This window comes from Cryptomeria japonica, chromosome 7 (assembly GCF_030272615.1).
Source record: "Cryptomeria japonica chromosome 7, Sugi_1.0, whole genome shotgun sequence".
NCBI lineage: Eukaryota > Viridiplantae > Streptophyta > Pinopsida > Cupressales > Cupressaceae > Cryptomeria > Cryptomeria japonica.
Genome location: NC_081411.1, coordinates 348,729,353 through 348,749,802, shown reverse-complemented (window position 1 = coordinate 348,749,802; position 20,450 = coordinate 348,729,353). Strand labels below are relative to the sequence as shown.

The window sequence follows — 20,450 nt, the reverse complement described above, 5'->3', positions numbered from 1 at the left end:
ATGAAAATGACATGTTGAAGACAGATCTAATGCATACTCAGAATGACTCAAATGAACTGATGAGACAAAAAGAAATCTTGGAAAGAGAACTGGAAACTGCAAATCAACACAAAGAAAAATTCAAGAAAAGCTCAGAGGAACTTGGCACCTTGCTGAAGAATCAAAAACCTAAAGGTGACACTTCTAGAATTGGCTTTAAAGTTGGTGAAAGCTCTGGTACTGCAAATACTCAGGATCACAGCAAACCGGTAAGACAACCTAATGCTTATAAATTCAATGGTAAATGCTTTAACTGTAATAAGTATGGTCATAGAGCAAATGAATGTAGATCTAGAAATTATCAGAATATCAACACACCCACCGGTCAATGTTCCAAATGCAACAAAGTTGGTCAAAACTCTGAAAAACTGCAGAATCAATGTAAAATGTTATGTTTGTGGAAGATTTGGACACTTATCTAATCAATGCAGAACACAAAACGGCATAGGTTATGTGAAAGCTATTCAGAAGAATAATGTAACTTGTTATGCATGTAACAAGATTGGGCATATTGCTAAATTTTGTAGAAGTAAAGGAACACTAGTAGACATTAAAAGTGCTAGCTTGAAAGGTAAAGAAAAAGTTGAAGAGGTTAAGCAAGAATTCTCAAAACAATGGATTAGGAAAACTGATCTAAATACTAGGAATACTCCTCCACTGGTAGAACAAACCAATACTTCACCGGTAGGACAGAGTGATGCTTCACCGGAAGGACAGAGCAGTGCTCCACCGGTAGGAAGTTCTTCATCTAATTGAATAAAATTTCCTTGAGGGTTTGGCAATCTATTGATACATGTGTTATTATTCCCTCGGTTAGAGATAAGAAGTTGAAAATTACTTATTACCGACATGCAATTAATGTGGTAGATGGAGAAAAGATACTATAAAGTTAATATTTTGGCTCCATTTCATTTCACCGAGATTTCAAATTTTCAGAGAGCGTGAAGACTCCGAGCTAAGGCATTTCAAGCAAGAAGCAAGCACACTTCAAGCAATCATCCATCCAAGGCAGTAAAAGGTATTTAATCATGGCATCCACCTTTGCAATTGAATACATAAGAAACCCTACTGTTGTTGAGGTAATAAAAATACCTAGGCCCATATTTTAGTTAGTTCTTGAGATAGAAAAGAAGGATGATACCTTAGGTGCATTTTCTCAAATTCCTAAGAGAGTTGTTTATGCTGAAGACCCCCGAATGTACATCCACTATAACATTGAAGAGTTAGGAGATGAGGAAATCAAAACCATGTATAAAACCATGATATGTGATGATATCGGCAATGTAAAGGACGAACACAAAATCATTGAGACCCTAGGATTTACAGAAATCCTTAGCATTCCTGAATTTCCAAAGGATGTGATTAGGATAGTTTTAAATAGGGTACATGGAGAATTTTTCTGGTTAGATGCAATCCATAAGATCACCAAGGAAGCTGTGAAAGCTATCACAGGGTTATCGACCACCAGTAAAAGGCTAGATAAAACCAAGAAGGTTTCCAATGACCTAGTTATAGACCTAACTGGTGCAACATTTGATAAGAGGTCTCTAAGGGTTAATGATGTAAAAGATATCAATGTGAGATTCATTAGTATGATATTAGGGTATAAAGCAACTCATGCTAATAGACTTAATTCAGTTTCAAGTTTATGCATTAAGAGTGCTTATGACATGGTCACAGACAATGCAAAAATTGACATATGTGAATGGTTAAAGGATGAACTAATTGACAACCTTGGAAAGATCAAGAAGGACAAGAAAGGAACTTTCAGATTTGGAAATCTGTTAGTATGCCTAATGCTACACACAACAAAATAGTTTCCTAGTATAGGTTACAAAGAACTTGGATATAACATACTGGTAGGAAAATATTTGACTAAACTATTCAATAACGTGGGTGAGAACAAGGAAAGCAATATTAATGACTTTTTTCAAGCATTAAAGACCAAAATGAAGAAAAGAGTAAGGTTATCTTAGAAGATTGTAGACAAATACAAAGATGATATATGTTTTGTCATCAAAAAGGATGAAATATGAATGGAAGCGGTCATCCCAAGGACAGTTTGGGTAACCGAGATGGGATATGAAACAAATGATCACATAGTTGAAACATATGCCAAAGCACTTCTGAAAGCCCCCAGAGAACCAAAAGAAGAAATATTTGGTAGTGCTGAAACCATAGAAAGCCAAATTCAATCAAATAAAAGGGTGAAAAAGGTTGAGGCAGTTGTGAGGAAAGGGTCCAAACAAGCAAAAGCCATTAAGGAAGATGTATTAAAGAAAACTGGCATAACAGAGGATGAGTTAGCAGCCCCATAGCCTGAAACTCACCTATCACCAGTAGGTACTTCTTCAGGAAGTGACATACCTACAATTTTTAGAAGAGTTGTAAGGAAAAGAGATCCCTCACCGGCAACCACACCTTCACCTAGGAGGACAAGGCAAAAGCAACAAGCAGTGAGATCTCTGGTTAGAAAGGCCACACCAAAGAAGAAGCTGACACCTAAGAAGAAGAAAAGGACAAACAAAGATTTGGCCCCTCTTGATATATTGTTAAATGAAATCACAAAGGAAGGTAAATTGAAAAACATAGAGAAAATATATGACACTCTAACAGCTAATGAAAAAGAACAAATTGAGAACAGTGTTATATTACATATGGACATGTACAAAAAAATTTTGATGGAAGTAGTAAATGAAATTCCTGATGAATTATTCAAAAGACTTGAGGCAAGAAGACAGGTAGTGATAGAATTGGATAAGAAAATAAAAATTGAGAAGCTACTCGTTGTATATCCGGTAAACTCTCCAAAAGAAATTGATGATTTGATTGCTCAAGCAAATCGGTCAGTATTCTCTACTGCACACCGGCATATTTCACTAATGGCAGGAAGAGTTAATGAAGTATCAAAGGAAATAGAAGATGGATGAGATATATTCCTAGTTGAGAAAGAAAAACAAGAAGAGTACAGGAACCCTAAACCCATAAAGGTTTATCAAAAAGACAGAGACAAGGGGAAAGGTAAAGTTGGTGGACCACCAAGCATCAAAGTTAAAGATAACTTACCCCCACCTTCTTTAAATACTCCATCGGTGAAAACAACAACTACTGAAGATCAACCAGTAGTTGAGAGTATGGATGTAGAGGATAATAATCCTAATTCTGAAGTCCTATACACTGTGCATGTTGATACTCAGAAGATCAACATAGTTGTAGACAAAGATTCGACTAATAAGTCAGATATGGCTAGTGAGCCTCCGGTAGCAGGGGAAACTGATAAACTGACAAATGATAAAGAGAAAAAGGCAGAGACTGAGTCACAGACTGAGGCAATTCAACATACAGAGAAACAAATAGAGAAAAATGCTCCAGAACAACAACAACCGGAATAGGTACATAAGGAAACAGTGCCACCGACAACCAGAGAAGTAGGAAAACCAGTGCTTAAAGAAATGCAGACACAAATTGACCTACCAGAGGTTAGTACAAGCTTGGTAACTTCCACCAGTACTCAGATTGTTGGATCATCATCAACATACAAATCAACAAATGTGACTGAGGTATTACTTGATTCTATCAAGAAAATAACCAACTGCAGCTCACAGGCTTACAAAGCAATTGATGATACCATACCAATTTTGAAGGTAATTGCACCTAACTATAATATAGATAACAAAGATTCTTTAGGACAATTGGAAACACTGTGTAAATATATCTCAGAGAACATTGAGAAAATAAAGGAAGATTCAGTAAAGGATAAGGTAAAGATTGAAAAGCAGAAATTCTTTGATGAGGAAATAAAGAAGTGTAATATAGATTTTGACACACTTCTACTATAATTATGTAGTTTGCTGAAAGAGTACAAAAATTTGTACAAAGATACCTGTAAAACAAACTTTTTGACTGTAGATATTGACAAGAAAATAAGCAAGGTACAGGATGAGATAAATAAACTTGCAAACAATTTTGTCAACTCACCTGATACACTATCAGTTTTTGAAGAGAAGATATCAAATTTTGAGGAAGAACTACTCCAATTGGAAAGAGAGAAAGAAAGGATAATAAATAAGGCAAAACATTTGAGATCTAAACTAAGTCCAAGATTGGACTATCTAGCATCTCTGCGGAAGGAAATTTTTGAGGCACTAATACAGGGAAGCAAAACACCGGCAGAGCATTTGTAGCATCTCACTGGTATAGTGAAGAGAACTGAGACAACAATAAAAGATAGTAAGAAGTTTATGGATAGTATAAACTTGATTTTGGGAGATCTTTTTCAGATTATAACCACCCAGCTACAAGGTTGAGTTTATGGATAGCTGAACCTACAAACTCTACTGACATCTTGACAACCTTTGTCATTGATGCCAAAGAGGGAGTAGTGGGATGAGAAAGTTCAAAACACATGAATCATATGCTCAGGGGGAGCTCTCACATTTTTGGTAACATTTTTGGACCGCACACTTTTGAACACTTTTGAAATTTCTCATGAGTGTTGCCATCAATGCCAAAGGGGGAGATTGTTGGCATATGCACACTCCAATGAGACATTGTATGTGATTGAAGGTTTTGTCATTGATGGCAACCTTGCAATCTTATGGCACCGGAAAAAACATTATACCGGCATTAGCAGATCACACTCTACACTGGCACCGACACACAAGAAAGAAGTATATCGGCACAGAAGAAAAGAAGTATACCGGCACAGAGGTTGACAGGATTTTTGTTATACAATATTTTGTTTATTATTGTAAGCTGACTTGGCGAATTATAAAATGACTCTTATATATAAAGGAGATCATTGTAGACATTTTGAAATGTAAGGATATAGTGAGGTAGGAGAAGAAAAGAAAATATTAGGCAGACCTAATGTGCGAAATATAGGTCAAGGGGTATATGTAAAGAACAGAGCAGGAACCAGTACTGAATCTGGCATTGAAGATGCTATTGTAAAGCAATACAAGTTATTGGATTTGTATAATCCTTATTGTAAGTCAGTGTGACTTCCCATTGAGCAGTGAGCTCTAGGTAGTTGGCCTTCCTGCATATGCAAGCCCCTATTGTAAGTAATATTCTCTTATTGGCCAGTGAGTGAATATTGTGGGTCACAAATCCCACCGAGGTTTTTCCCACACCGGGTTTCCTCGTTAAACATCTTGTGTTATGGTGTACTTTTCATTTGGATGTTCTTGATTTTGTTTATTGCATTATTTCTTGCATATCAGTACACTGTTATATTATGTGCTGCATGTTTTAAGTTAAGAAATTACAACTACCGGCCAGATACTGATTCACCCCCCCCCCCCCCCCCCTCTCAGTATCTATGGGAGCCCTAACATATATATATATATATATATATATATATATATATATATATATATATAGGAACACAAGTGCAGATGATTGACAAAATAAATTGGGTTAAATGACAAAAAGGTACTAACAAATTTAAACTTATCTCTCATACTTCAGAAAGAAAAATTACATTTATATATCTAAAACTTAGAAAATCCAAAAGAAGACATGTATTTATCTATCTCACAATTCTGCCATAGTAGACCACAGTAACAGAAAATTTCTTTTAACATTTCAATCACCATTTTTTAAAACAAAAAATCTACCAGAATTAAATCCCTCCCTTATTTTAAAATGAAAATCCAATTTAATCCTGATACATGATTCTACGCATTTTAAACAAAGAAAAACCCATCAATTTTTGAACCCAAACTCTGAAGCAATCCATAATCAAATACATAAGTGATGGGGTTAACCTAGCTTTCTCACACTTCACCTTAGTTTGTGTTGCTCAATTCCACCAACCTCTCTAGGTCTAGCTATTCCCCAAGAACTCCAAGTCCTTCTGAATCTCTTCTAGGGCTTGTTCTTTGCCAATCTCAAGATGTTTGCAACAAGTACTTAACTAGGAACCCAACCATTACCAAGTGTCTTCCATATGCTCAATTTTGCTATCTTGACAACAACTTGTCAATTTCACCCCCATACTATTGTGATTCATTACAGAGGTGTGGAGGTGGCATTTACCATAGAGTGTATTCATTTTGGTCCATTTATTGTTTGGCAGTCACTTTCTTCCTTACCGATTTCACCAATTTGCCTAGAAATAGGGCTAAAAGGAATGAGCCCCTATTAGGCCTCCAAAATCTAGTTTTCAAGGGTTTTGAGTGAAACATTCCAAAAGACCTTGCAAATATTTTTGTTTTCCTTCAATCATTCACCTATCCCCAAGAGACTTTGGTGGTTTTGGCTTCCCAACTTTCCGTACAGTGCCCTAACCCAAAAATGAGGGTTTGCTAGGGTTTCTAGGCCTTTATCTTGTCAAGGCTTCTCCTTGTAGTGGAAAGTCTATATGGACCTCATGAACCTCTCCAAATTATTTGGCTAAGGTTTTGTATTCACCTCCGCACTATGCACTCAAATTCCACCCTGTCTTCTCTAGCCGGGTTGCTCCTGGACTCGCCTAGAACAAGGTGGTAGTCATGTTAATATCCACTTCCAGAACTCCTCCCTGAATATTTACACTGTACAATGGGTTTCCTTCCATGTCTCAATAGCCCGTGATGGTAGCGTGGAGGGATTCTATGGGGCAACCACTTTTACATGAAATTTCTATTTACAAGCCAAAATTGGCTAATTGAAAATAAAATAATGAAAACACTAACATACACTATCTAAAAATCATGAAATAAATTAAATGATACTGGAACACACCAAAGGACTACAATTCAAAACTGGATCAATGGATTCAATCCATTTGTATTCACATTTTAAGCAAAATAAGACCAAATAGTGATAGCAATCCGAAAATGAGTAGTTTCAGATTGTCAACCATACAAAATCAAACTTCCAACCTTGTTAACTATGAAAGAGGAGATTTAAATAGTCTTCCTCATGTGTGGAGGAATTATAGGGCATTGTGCTATCCCTAACTCCACCTCTAAGGTCCTTTAGGACAAAAGTTGTCATGACAACTTTTATAACTTTCCATATTTTGCTTTGCCAACCTAAACAACCTATTACAAGTCATTACTCAAGACTTTTTAAGAATTTTTAAGACCATTCTAAACCTCTCTAATGCTCACACCAAGTTATGCCACTTTTGACCATCAAGAAGGCCATTTCAACTACCCAAACTACTACCTATTCACAAAGTGCAAACCTAGGAAGAAAACCAACTCAACTAGGCCACACTTGAATCAAAACAAACATCACACACACACTTTGGACCCTCCTGAAGTCCTTATTAGACAAGACAAAATTGTGAAAGGACTATGAGTCTAAGTCCTAGGTGCTCTTGCATCATTGAAGTCCTTCATCACCTCATTCATGAGTCTCATGAAGGTGCTTGGAGCATTGGATAAGCCAAATGGCATTACAGTCATTCATGAAGACCCTCTGTTGTCTTGAATGCAGTTTTCCATTCATTACCCTCCTTAATCCTAATTTTGTGGTATCCACTTTTAAGGTCAATCTTGGTAAAGTATTTACATTGTACAATAGGTTGCCTTACATTTCCCAATAGGCCGTGATGGTACCACGGAGGGATTCTATGGGGCAACCATTTTTACATGAAATTGCTATTTACAAGCCAAAACTGGTTGATTGAAAACAAAACAATGAAAACACTAATACATACTATCTAGAAAGTAGGAAATGAATCAAATGACACTAGAACACACTAAAGGACTACAATCCAAAACTAGATACAAAGAGAAACCCATCAATTTTTGAATCTAAATTCTGAAGGAATCCATAATCAAATACATAAGAATCCATTTTAACACCGACCCCCGAATTTATGCAAAAATCAAATCCAATTAGGAATCCCGGTTATTTTCCTGAACACTATAATTGTTTTCCCTAGATTTTAACAAACTGAAACCAAAAATCCCCTTTTCATTTCTACATCTTGTAAAGAATAAAACATGCAAAATGTGGGTAGAATTCCCTACTTCAATGTGCTAACCAGAAAGAATCAAAAGGAGACACAAAGGTTAAAATTAAAAGATCCTCGACCCAAAGTCGGAGTGCCAACAAAATCTAAACCAGCATCAACAATTATTTCTTAGAAATTTAGTGAATAAGCTCCATAGAATCTCTAGCAAAACCAAACAAAATTTTCATTCGAGAATTTTTTTCAAAATCTCCCAGAAATTATTCCCCGACAAAGCTTCCTGCACAACCCCCAAAATAAACACCCCCAAAAGAACCTCTGTCATGCATGCTAGATTATTCGCCAATAAAAGTCATTTAATTAAATTTTGAAACTCTCAACATGCATGGGAACAATTAAATGTCCATAACCAAATTTATTTCTTTAAATTCTTATAATTATATTTTATAAGAGACTCGAGGTGGAATTATTTATTGTTATTTGTGTTTTTTTATAAAAAAAGGTAAATAATAGCATGGATATTTAATTAATTCATTTAATTTTATAACGCGCACTATATGCATTAAAATAAATAATCAAAGATTTAAATTGCTATTTAATATTGAATTAACTCTTTTCTGAAATTAATTTAATTTGCTCTTGTACTATTTTCATTTTATTAACTCAAGGGAATAATCAAAAGTATTAAAATGCTATTTAATTGAAAGATTAGTTTTACACTGATTGACACAAAGAGAGCAAGTATGGCCTACAACACAACACAAGGGTACTAACAACACAAGACTAACCACAACCTCAAGGTTACTTGACAAAGGGGTAATATATAGGGTCTGACTGACATCTTCGGTTTCCACTTTACCATTGGTTTGAAGAGCATGCTCAGACTTGAAGATTCAGGTGGAGTTGATGCTCGGTATTTGCAGCTGCATTAGCAAACCGTTGAACATGTGCATATAAACCATATAACATCACATCATGAAAATAAAATGAAAGCAACTTAGCTTTCTTATAAAGAGCAGTGCGACTCTTTTCTCCCTCACCCCAAGAATATCAAAGATAATATAAAATATAAGATCAAAACATCTAATCATCTATAAGCATCAAAATCAACTTCTAAAATTACATAAATAATCCATCTATAATCATCTAACACCCAGAGCATAGATATATCAAATAGTCATCAATATGAAAACATCATTATTCCAATAATCCATATAACATGAAGTAGAAAAGTCACAGAGAAATCCAAAACACATAGACAAACATCACATCCCAAAACCAAAATTGACTAACACCAAAGGGGTCTATACCACATAGAATTATCAACACATTGAGTCTGGCAACCAAAAGAGAGGGGCATTACATCCTTCTCCCCTAGAATCAGGCTTACTGCTAGAAGCCTATAAAAACATATGGATAGAGCTAATGCATATGAGGAGCCTCCTCCAAAGTAGAAAAAGACTCATCATTAGGATTCCATTGGACCTTGACCTTCTCAATGTCTCTACCTCTGAGAACTTGATGCTTGTGCTCCAAAATGCCCACAGACTTGAGTGTGAGCTGCTCATCCTCTACCTGTAGAGAAGTCTAATCAAGAATGTAATATATCAAGATGATACTATTGAAGAACTGAAACATGGAAAACATCATGAATGCATGAGAGAATAGGAAATAGAGAAAGTTGATAGGCAACTGGACCAATCCTCTCTAAAATATTAGATGGACCCACAAAGCATGGTGCTAGCTTAGAGCCCTTTACATAATGGATTGGAATCTTCCATGGTTGCACATGCAAGAACACTCGATCCCCGATAGAAAATTGATGATCCACCCTGTGTGCATCAACATACTTCTTCTACTGATCTTGTGGATCTCCTAAATGTTCTCTAATCCTATCCATCTACTGGTCCATATCCCTAAGAATATCTGGTCCCACATGTACTTTTTCCTCTAATCGGTCCCAACTCAAAGGATTCCAAGAAGAATGACCATATAATGCCTGAAAAAAGAGTCATATAAATGGAACTGTGATACCCATTGTTATAAGCAAATTCCACCAACCTATATAGATACTCCTCCCAATAAGTTTGTTGGTTCATAACGTACATTGGAAGCATGTCATGTAGCACCTAGTTGACCCTCTCAGTTTGTCCATCAGTCTCAAGATGATAGCCTGAACTAAAATTAAACTGAGTACCCAATGCCTTATATAGAGACTTCCAAATGGCTGATGTAAACTTGAGATCTCTATCAGAAATGATCTTTTGAGGAATGCCATGAAGTTTGACAATATCCTCCATGAAAATTCTAGCCACTGTTGCTGCACTATAAGAAGATCAGCCAAGTACCTACCTGTGCACGGTGACCATGATGGCATCATGACGACGTGGGGTCTTAGGTAAACCCATAATGAAATCCATAAAAATAATGTCCCATTTCAATACTAGAACAAGATGTGGCTACAAAAGTCCCATCGGATGTCGATGCTCTTCCTTCACTCTCTAGCATTCTAAGCATCGAGCCATAAAATCTGATATATCCCTCTTCATACCTCACCAAAAATACAATTGCTGAAGATTTGCATTCATCTTCTTGACACTAGGATGAGTTGAATATGGAGCCCAATGTGACTCTGAACCAATTAAGGTGTGAAGTCCCTCAGATCAAGGAACATAAATACATCCCAAATGTCACAAAAGACCATTAGAATCTAGAGAATAACCTATGAATCTGCCTTCCAATTCTCTACCGGACTCCACCTCAGATCAAACTTCCTGATACTAGGCATCCATAGGGTATGATGTCACAACACGACCTCTAAAATCCACCTCCAGAGTGACTGCTGAAATCTCATGTCGACGATGACTAAGAGAATCTACAACTACATTCTCCTTTCCCTGAATATAATTAACCTCAAATTCTTACTCGCATATGAATTACATCCATCTCCTCTATCTATAATTAAGGTTCTGCTGCATAAATATGTACTACAAGATGTGATGATCTGTATGAAACTCTACCGATGCCCCAAGAGAAAGTGCCTCCAACGAGCCAAAGCGTGCACTACAACTACTAATTCTAGATTGTGTGTAGGGTAGTTAAGCTCATGGTTCTTAAGTTTACAAGATTCATAAGCAATAACTCTCCCATCTTGCATCAACACCACACCTAAGCCTTCCATCGATGCATCTGTGCAGACCAATAAATCACCGGATAGATCAAGAACTACCAACATAGGTGCACTGGTCAACTTCTCCTTCTCGAGTTTGAAAGGTGTCTTGACACTTCTTTGATCAAACAAATTTATTCCCTTTCCTTTGTAGGGAAGTCATGGGATGTGAAATTGTAGAGAACCCTTGAACAAATCTGTGGTAGTAACCTGCCAAACCCATGAAATTGTGAAACTCAGATATGCTCGTAGGTGCAGGCCACTGAAGAATAGCTTGGATCTTTGAGGGATCCATTGCAATACTCTCTCTGGAAATGACAAGCCCAAGGTACTTGATCTCAATTTTAAAAAATTCACATTTAGCCATATTTGCATGCAACCAATTCTCCTTCAAACATTGTAATAGTTGTCTCAAATGCTCATCATGCTCCTCCATGGTTTTGGAATAAATCAGTATGTTATCAAGAAATAGGAGATGAATCTATCTAAATATATCTTGAATATGCCATTCATAAGGCTCATGAAATCAGATAGTGCATTAGTCAACCCGAAAGGAATGACAGTGAACTCATAGCGGCCATGGTGAATGCAGAAAGTTGTCTTATGAATATCCACCTCCACAATCCTCAACTAATGGTACCCCAACTTCAGAACAATATTAGGAAACACCTTTGCCCCCTTTATCTGGTCAAATAAGTTATCAATCCTTGGCAATCGGTAACGATTCTTCATTGTCAATTTGTTCAGCCATCGGTAATCAATGAATAGAAGGAGAGACCCATCCTTCTTCTTCACAAATATAACAGGTGCTCCCCAAGGAGAGACACTAGGTCAGATAAACCCTTTCGCTAATAGATCCTCCAACTACAAATAAAGTTATTCAAACTCCTCAGTTGTCATCCGATATGGAGTGCATGAGATAGATTCAACTCCAGGAACTAAATTAATTCTGAAATCAATGTCCCTCTTAGGAGGCATAACTAGAATCTCACTCGAAAAGACATCTACAAATTCTCTCAGCAAGGGATGATTAAGAAATTATGTAATAGGTAATACTACTAGCAGATAAATTAAAAAAATAAAAAATAAAAAACATTGAAATACTAAGTGGCAGAAGGGAGTGAGTAAACCCCATAGTAGTGGGGAATGACTCTCCCACGGCTATAGGAGGAGCCACCCCCAAAAGATAAACAAATTATCAAATACATATATTTAAACATATACATATACACATACATACTTGCATACATACATACATACAAACATATATATATATATATATATATATATATATATATATATGCACACACACACACATGTGTGTGTGTGTATAGATATATATAGATATATATATATATATGTGTGTATATATATATGAAATATGTATATGCATATGTATATGTGTATGTGTACATGTATATATATATGTGTGTGTATATGTATATATATATGTACATATGTATGCATATGTATATAGATATATATATATATATATATACACACACACTGACACATATATATATATGTGTGTGTGTGTGTGTGTCTATTTATACATACATTTATACATATATATACATATATACATATACATACATATATACATATATATACAAATAGATATATATACATATATATTTATGTATATATATCCATATACATATATTCAGATATAAAAATGTATATATATATATGTGTGTGTGTGAGTGTGTGTGTATATACATATACACATGTATATATATGTATATATATGTATATGTATATACGTGTATATATACATTTATATACATTTATATACATGTATATACATTTATATACATATATATAATATATACATATACATGTATAAATATGTATATATACACGTATATAATATATATATACATATACATATACATACACATACATACATACATATATACATATATATATATGTATATGTACATACATATATATATGTATATATGTATATGTATATATATACATATACATATATATATATACATAAATATATACATATACATATATATATGTATATATTTATGTATATACATATACATATACATACATATACATATATATGTGTGTATATTTATGTATATATATGTATACATACGTATATATGTATATATGTATTTATATATATATATATGTGTGTGTGTATATGTATACACATACATACATACATACATATATACATATATATATGTGTGTGTGTATGTACATACATATATATATGTATAGATATATATATGCATATTTATGTATATATAGATATATATACATATATATATATATTTATGTATATATACGTATATATATATGTATATATACATATACATATACATATACATATATATATATACACGTATATATACATATGTATATATATTTATATATATATAGATATATACATATGTATATATACATATACATATGTATATATACGTCTATATATATATTATATATACACATACATATACATATATACATATGTATATATATTTATATATATACATGCACATATATTCATATATATATATATATTTATGTATATATCTGTGTGAAAACTAAACAATGAAAACACTAACATATACTATCTAGAAATCATGAAATAAATCAAACGACACTAGAACACACCAAAGGACTACAATAAATATATATATGTTATCTGGGCTTATAACATGTCATTTTGTAAAATTTATCTATAAACTGTACGTTATTTGATCTTATCAATTGCTTTAGTATTGGGGAAAATAGGATATATTTATTAATGTACTATTAATAAGGCCAGGTTGTACGAATCTAATATTGTATAAGGATAAGAACAAACTTTTGGCCTGTAGAAGGGATGTGGATTTGGAATCTAAGTGAGAATTGTCATGGCATGACCACTCCAACCTTATAAAGGCCTCTCCTTCTCATCTAAGTGATATCGATTTTTTTTTTCAAATGGCACAGATTTTGTTTCCTAGGCCCATTTTGGTTTCCAAGGCTGGTACTAAATCCCGAGGATGGACTTCAACGAAAGCACATCGATCTTTGCCTTATGGAAATTACTCGCGTGCAAAAACTCTGGGTACTTTCTTTTGTTTCCTTGCTCTGTTCAAACTGTTTGTAATCGTGTATTTCTTATTTTATAATCATTATTGACGCTTTTAATTGTTTTCAGCTTGCCTGAACATGCAATATGATTTTGTTGGCGTAGAGGAAGCGAAAACTCTTCAGGGTAATGCTGATAAAAAAATACACTGTCTGGTTTATTTGATAGGTTTTTGAGTTTAAACCTGTGAAATATTCGAGCATTAAATAAATTAAGGCTGCCATGATTGCAGCTTTAACGGTAGGCCATAGGGAGTCTGAAATCAATCCTATCTATGAGAAGGCAGACTACGTTCATTCTATTTCAACTTTTGCCGAGGTATTACGTATGAATTCATTTGTGTTCGTATGCAGAATTTAGATAGATAGACACTAATGAGCACATTTTTTGGGCACCTGTGGATTGGGTGTTACATTTATCGGCAGTTAGTAAGATAGAATTTGTGTCTGAAACATGTAGAACCCAAAAAGTGGTAGAGAAAATAAAAGATATGCGGTTAGATATAGCAAAATTAGAAAATCTGAAAATCTAACTTACGGTTATTGTTTCAGGTACCCTTGGATGAAATGGATAAGAGAATAGAGGAGTTGGTTTCCGAGATCAAAGGATTCTTTAATTCAATGGAAGATGGGAAAATAAGTCCGTCTGCATACGATACTGCGTGGGTAGCGAGAGTTCCTGCCATTGATGACTGCGCTGAACCCCAGTTTCCTCAAATGTTGGATTGGATTCTTCACAATCAGTTACCGGACGGTTCCTGGGGAGAGAAGCGTCGCTTTTTAGCGTGTGATAGATTACTCAATACTCTTTCCTGCCTAGTTACTCTAGCCTTCTGGGGCGTTGGTAACAATCAAGTGAACAGAGGTGATTCCGTTTCTTTTCTCTTGCCTTCCGATTTACTGTTTCTTGTATTTTCTTCCACATTTTGGTACAATAATTGAGTAGTAGTTGTTTTTGCTTGGGATGGTTTAATTCAGATACTTATTTGAAGAGGAAAAATTTAAAAATAAGATTTACCTTCAAATAGAGGAAGAGTTTAATTTCCCGGTGATCGCAGGTCTTGATTTCCTTAGGAGAAATACAGAAGCAATGATTAAAGAAGCACAAGGTTATCATCGATCCAAGGGATTTGAGATGGTCTTTCCTGCACTGCTAAATGAAGCCAAATTTTTGGGTTTGGATCTTCCTTATGAGCTATCTATCATAAAGCAAATAAACGAAAAGCGGGACTTCGAATTAAAAAGGTGAAATTCTGACCCTTCTTTTGCTATTATCTATTTGTGACATCTCCTGTTTTAGGCCACGCATAAAATAAAGATGTAACTAATTGAATAAGGTTATTGTGAATTAGAGCATCTGTTGAAGAGCTACACAGCCATCCCTCAACAATGTTACAGTGTCTGGAAGGCATACAAGAAGTGGTCGATTGGAAAAATATCCTGAAATTGCAATCCAAGGATGGATCTTTTTCTGGCTCGCCAGCTTCTACAGCTTGCGTATTTATCCATACAGGAGACAGGGAATGTCTACAATTTTTGATGAGACTTGTTACAAAATTTGGAGACCATGGTAATTGTTGTATTGAATACTCGCAAGCACTATTGATAGAATATCGAATTCTAACACTAAAACGTTGGGATTGCAGTGCCGGGCATGTATCCGGTGGATATAGCGGAGCGTTTGAGAGCCGTGGATAGCGTTCAACGTCTTGGGCTCGATAGGCATTTCCAAACGGAGATCAAGCAAGCCATGGACTATGCGTTCCAGTGAGTAATATTATATCCTCTTTTGTGATTTTTCAAAGAAAAGTTAGGATTATTCACATTATTTTGACTCCTTCCTCTGGGAACGCACGGTAGGTACTGGGGCCAAAGAGGCATTGGATTTGGAAGGGAGAGCCTGGTTCCAGATATTGATGTCACAGCCACGGGCTTCAAGCTTCTGAGGATGTTCGGCTACACTGTATCTTCTGGTATACATGTTCAAAGCTTAACTGACTGTTTAGTTTCCAGAATTAGATCGGTCTTAATATCTAATAATTTCAAATGGCAGACGTTCTCAAAAACATTAAAGGCGACATTGAAGAACTTTGTAAGCTATCTGGAAATGGAAACAGCGCAGGAGTAAGCGCTATATTGAGCCTGTATAGATGTTCACAGCTTAACATTCCGGGCGAAAATGTAATGAGAGAAATAGGTGCATTTGCAAAAGATTACTTGGCCAAATTTCTGCAAAGCGACAACTTTTCTCAGGCGAAGGCTGTCAAGGAAAACATTCCCCAAGAGGTAATGCGAATTGTTTCCTTCTCTGAAATTTTAATCTGTGATTTAAAACTGAACTTAATAAAAAAATCTGATTTGTAATGTGTTTCTCTTTATCCAGGTTGAATATGCTTTGTTTTCTCGATGGAATAGAAATATGCCAAGGCTGATGTCTGGAAATCATATAACAGTGTTTAATACCAATGACTTGTGTCTGGGGAAGACATTATATGAGTAAGATACATTTTGGTCCATATAAGTATAGGCTGATTGCATTTTATTATTTTTGAATTATATCTAGTGCGCATACCGCTAATCCAGGATCACTGTAATGGACGCCGTACAGACTGCCAAATGCGAGCAACGGCAAGTATTTAGAATTGGCAAAACTCGACTTTAACCGCATTCAGGCCACACACAGATCCGAAATACAACATATAAAAAGGTAAACTGGCGCACTAAGGAAAAAGTCTGAACTTAGCTTGAAATAGTCCGAGTTATAAAGGCAATTTGATTGAGCGCAAGAAAATTAGTTTAATATATGCTCTTACGAAGATCTTAGATGAAAGCTATTAACATGAGACTATTGTGTTGTTAAAGATGGTACAAGGATTGCTATTTCCCGCAGTTGGATTTTATTCGTCACAGAGAAGTGACAATTTACTGGGCCTCTTCGGTGGTGATGTTTGAACAAAAATACACCGATTGTAGACTCGATTATACAAAAGCCGGAATTCTGACTGCTATCTCAGACGACCTCTATGATAATTATGCAACTCTAGAACAAGCCGAACTCTTCTACGAAGTTTTCGAAAGGTCAGTGCATTCAATCCAAATCTCATCTTCTAACAAATTGGCCATATTAACTCTCGTCCTTTCTGGTGCAGATGGGATCCATTGCAAATCGACCATCTGCCAGAGGAAATGAAAATAGTTTTCATGGGCCTCTATACCACTTTGACCGATATATCTCAACGGGCGCGGGAGGTTCAAGGACGTGATGTGCTTCCTTACCTCCACCAACAGGTAAATGGTTTGCAATTTTTATGGATTTCTGTCCATGCCAAAAGGTACTTTTGGACTCAACTTGTTCATTTAGAGTGAACAACCTTTTCATTGGCTCTTGTTTGCTTTTGAATTACATTTTTGAAATCGATTCAGATTTGAAGAAAGGTAATGGTAGTCTAACAAAATTTGTCTGTTTGTTGTGGGATTCAGTGGTTGCATTATTATTCCTGTTTAATAAAAGAAAGAGAGTGGATGGAAAGAAGTTATTCGCCATCATTAGATCAATATTGGGAGAATGCCGTAGTGACGGTGGCACTGGGAGTAAATATCCTGACAGCAATATTTTCTACGGGAGAACTTCTTCCTGATCACATTCTGGAGAAGCTTGACTTTCGAGACGACTTTCTCAATCTTGTAAGTCTGACAGGGCGTCTTGTAAACGACCTTAGAACTTTCAAGGTAAGGCTCGCCTCCTTTCACTTTTAACCCTTTTTAAACACGTTTCGTAATTTTATTGCCTAAAAAGCATTTTACCGTGGTAATTTAGAGGGAAAGAGATTGCGGGGAAGTGGCTTCATTTGTAGAATGTTACATGAATGAGCACCCTGGATGCACGGAAGACGAGGCCATGGAGTATATGGACGGACTGAACGAAGACGCCCTCTCTAAATTGAACGACCACTTTTTAATGCGTGCAGATATTCCCAAGAGTTATAGAACACTTCTTTTCAACACGGCCAGGATAATGCAAGTTGTTTACGGGAAGGAAGACGGCTTTGTAAATGCCCGCACCTATCTAGCAGAATTCATTAAAAAGTCTCTGTACGGACCAGTCCTGTAGTACATTTAAGTTATGGGGTCTTGAAATTTCCGTTGCACTGCAAATTAAAATAAGATGTACATTTAAATAATAAGAATTGTTGTCATTTTAAAAAAATATTATTTTTATATGTAAAACTGGTAGTAATATATATGCATTGCTGTATTTCATATTATAATTTTTCTTTCTATAAATTTTTTTATTGTTAATGTATATGCATTGAAGTATTTCTTATTATAATTTTCTCTTACACAAATATAAAAGGTTTTAGGGATCAATTATTAGTCCACTTCTATTGTATCGAACTTGTATTTTATATTGTTTTAAGAACAACAAATAGTTTTTGTGTTCAGCTACTAGTCTATTTGTGTTGAATATAAAAGTTAGAGATAACAAAAATAAATAGTTTCTAATAGGTATTTTGCCCATTTAGATTACATATAAGCTATATTTTACATAGAAATAATATATTCTACTAACAAAAATTGATTTTATCTTTGCTTAAGTAGTAGAGATATTTAGATTAAGTTTTTGCCAAATCTTTAAAATGTCATTTTTAGGACACTTCACACTAGACATGCTATTTTCATGAGTCGCATGATGAGTCACACCACCAAACCTTAGTTGTAGATAGCTAAGTGTCTTTTTTGTATAAATTCTAAAAAAATGTAGGTCTTACGATATCCAGTGTAGTAGCTACATGTTGATGAAGTTAGCCCACATGACTATTGGTCCCTCTCCCCTAGTTGTCTATGACATGTGCCATAAAATTTATTCGTGAAGTTTATATTTTTAATGTTGAAAATTATATGTAATGTCATTTTTATCTTCTTTTTTTGGCGCATTTTAATTAGTATATTTAATAAATAACAAGTTTTAATTATAAAATTTGCATATTTATAGTGTTTCTTATTTAGTTTCTCTTTCTTTTTTTGGAAGACCATTTAATGTAATTGTATATCAACAAGTGGTGTATTTGTGTTATGTTTGGTCTATGGATTAATTTATATATATCTTCATTTATTCTCATTTATACTTTTTCCAATACATTTATCATTCAACTCTCATTTATTACAATCCATTCACACCTAAGTCAATTAATTTTCCCATTTCTTATAGATCGTAACTTCATTTCTAAGTTCATGTTCATATCACACAAGCTTGAAGTTCAAATTCAAATTCTAACCATGTGTCCCCTTCCTATGAGCCACCATGAGACAAATTAGTACAAATATGTGCTACAAATTATTATGTCTTGGTTATTAAAAAAATTTCAACGTCGTTAATTCATAATGTAGACCAAGTGATTACAAGGAGAAAATGATTAGCACACACTTCAATTTTTGGAGGATGAAGAATCAAAATCTACATCATTTGCATATAGGCCACCTACACACCTTTGTTTGATACAATTGAATCTTTTCTTAGAGTTAGAAAGTTCATTATCAAAGATTCCCTTGACCTTAATCCATGATGGATGATTGGTAAAATTCAAAATAAAAGTAAATATCCTTATAAAGGACAAATTTTCAAGGTGAGAAAAGTTTTTGGTTATTTCCGCTAACTTACACATGTTATTTTTTTTTTTTCTCTTTTTTTTTTGTCTTTTTTATATCAATAAAAGGTCGAGTCCAGAGAGATTTTATTAATAAAAAATGATAATTTCAACTCCATTCAGTGTGGGCACTGGTAGAAAAGAATGGAGGGAAGAAAACCTCCGGTCTAGCCCAAATCCATTGATGGATCAGAAAATTAAAGTTGAAAAAAGAACATGATACATGGGTCCCTGGATAATGCAAATCTAGGTGAATCTTCTTGAAAGAATACTAAAGGATCATTGATACATTTCCTCAGTGTTGCGTTTCGGGCCTTCCTTGGAGATGATTCCCTCGATCATGATTATCCACACAGCTAAAACGTGGATTTTTATTTTGCACGGGTCAGATCTAACCAATCCCCTATCCTGTATAAGAGCCTTATTGCACCTTACAGCCCAGAACAATGTTAGAAAGTTTGTAATAATAACAGAATTCTTAAAAAGACAAAAGCTTGAAACTTTCTAATTTGATTATTTATTATTATTAAAGACAACTTCCCTCAGCCAATACCAAGACTTAAAGCTTGTCGAGATGATACCTGCA

The 20,450-nt window shown here is 34.8% G+C and overlaps 1 protein-coding gene across 1 annotated transcript; it reads left to right on the top strand.

Annotated features, from left to right (window-relative positions):
- The first annotated feature begins 13,968 nt into the window (after positions 1–13,968).
- Positions 13,969–18,447, top strand: LOC131078742 (bifunctional abietadiene synthase, chloroplastic). The gene is made up of 15 exons (XM_058016509.2): positions 13,969–14,196; positions 14,290–14,346; positions 14,453–14,538; positions 14,772–15,084; positions 15,278–15,464; positions 15,572–15,789; positions 15,866–15,986; positions 16,080–16,192; positions 16,273–16,505; positions 16,603–16,715; positions 16,828–16,926; positions 17,082–17,297; positions 17,369–17,507; positions 17,700–17,948; positions 18,037–18,447. The coding sequence occupies exons 1-15, from the start codon at positions 14,070–14,072 to the stop codon at positions 18,328–18,330; spliced, it is 2,565 nt and encodes an 854-aa protein (XP_057872492.2). The 5' UTR covers positions 13,969–14,069; the 3' UTR covers positions 18,331–18,447.
- The last annotated feature ends 2,003 nt before the right edge of the window (positions 18,448–20,450 follow it).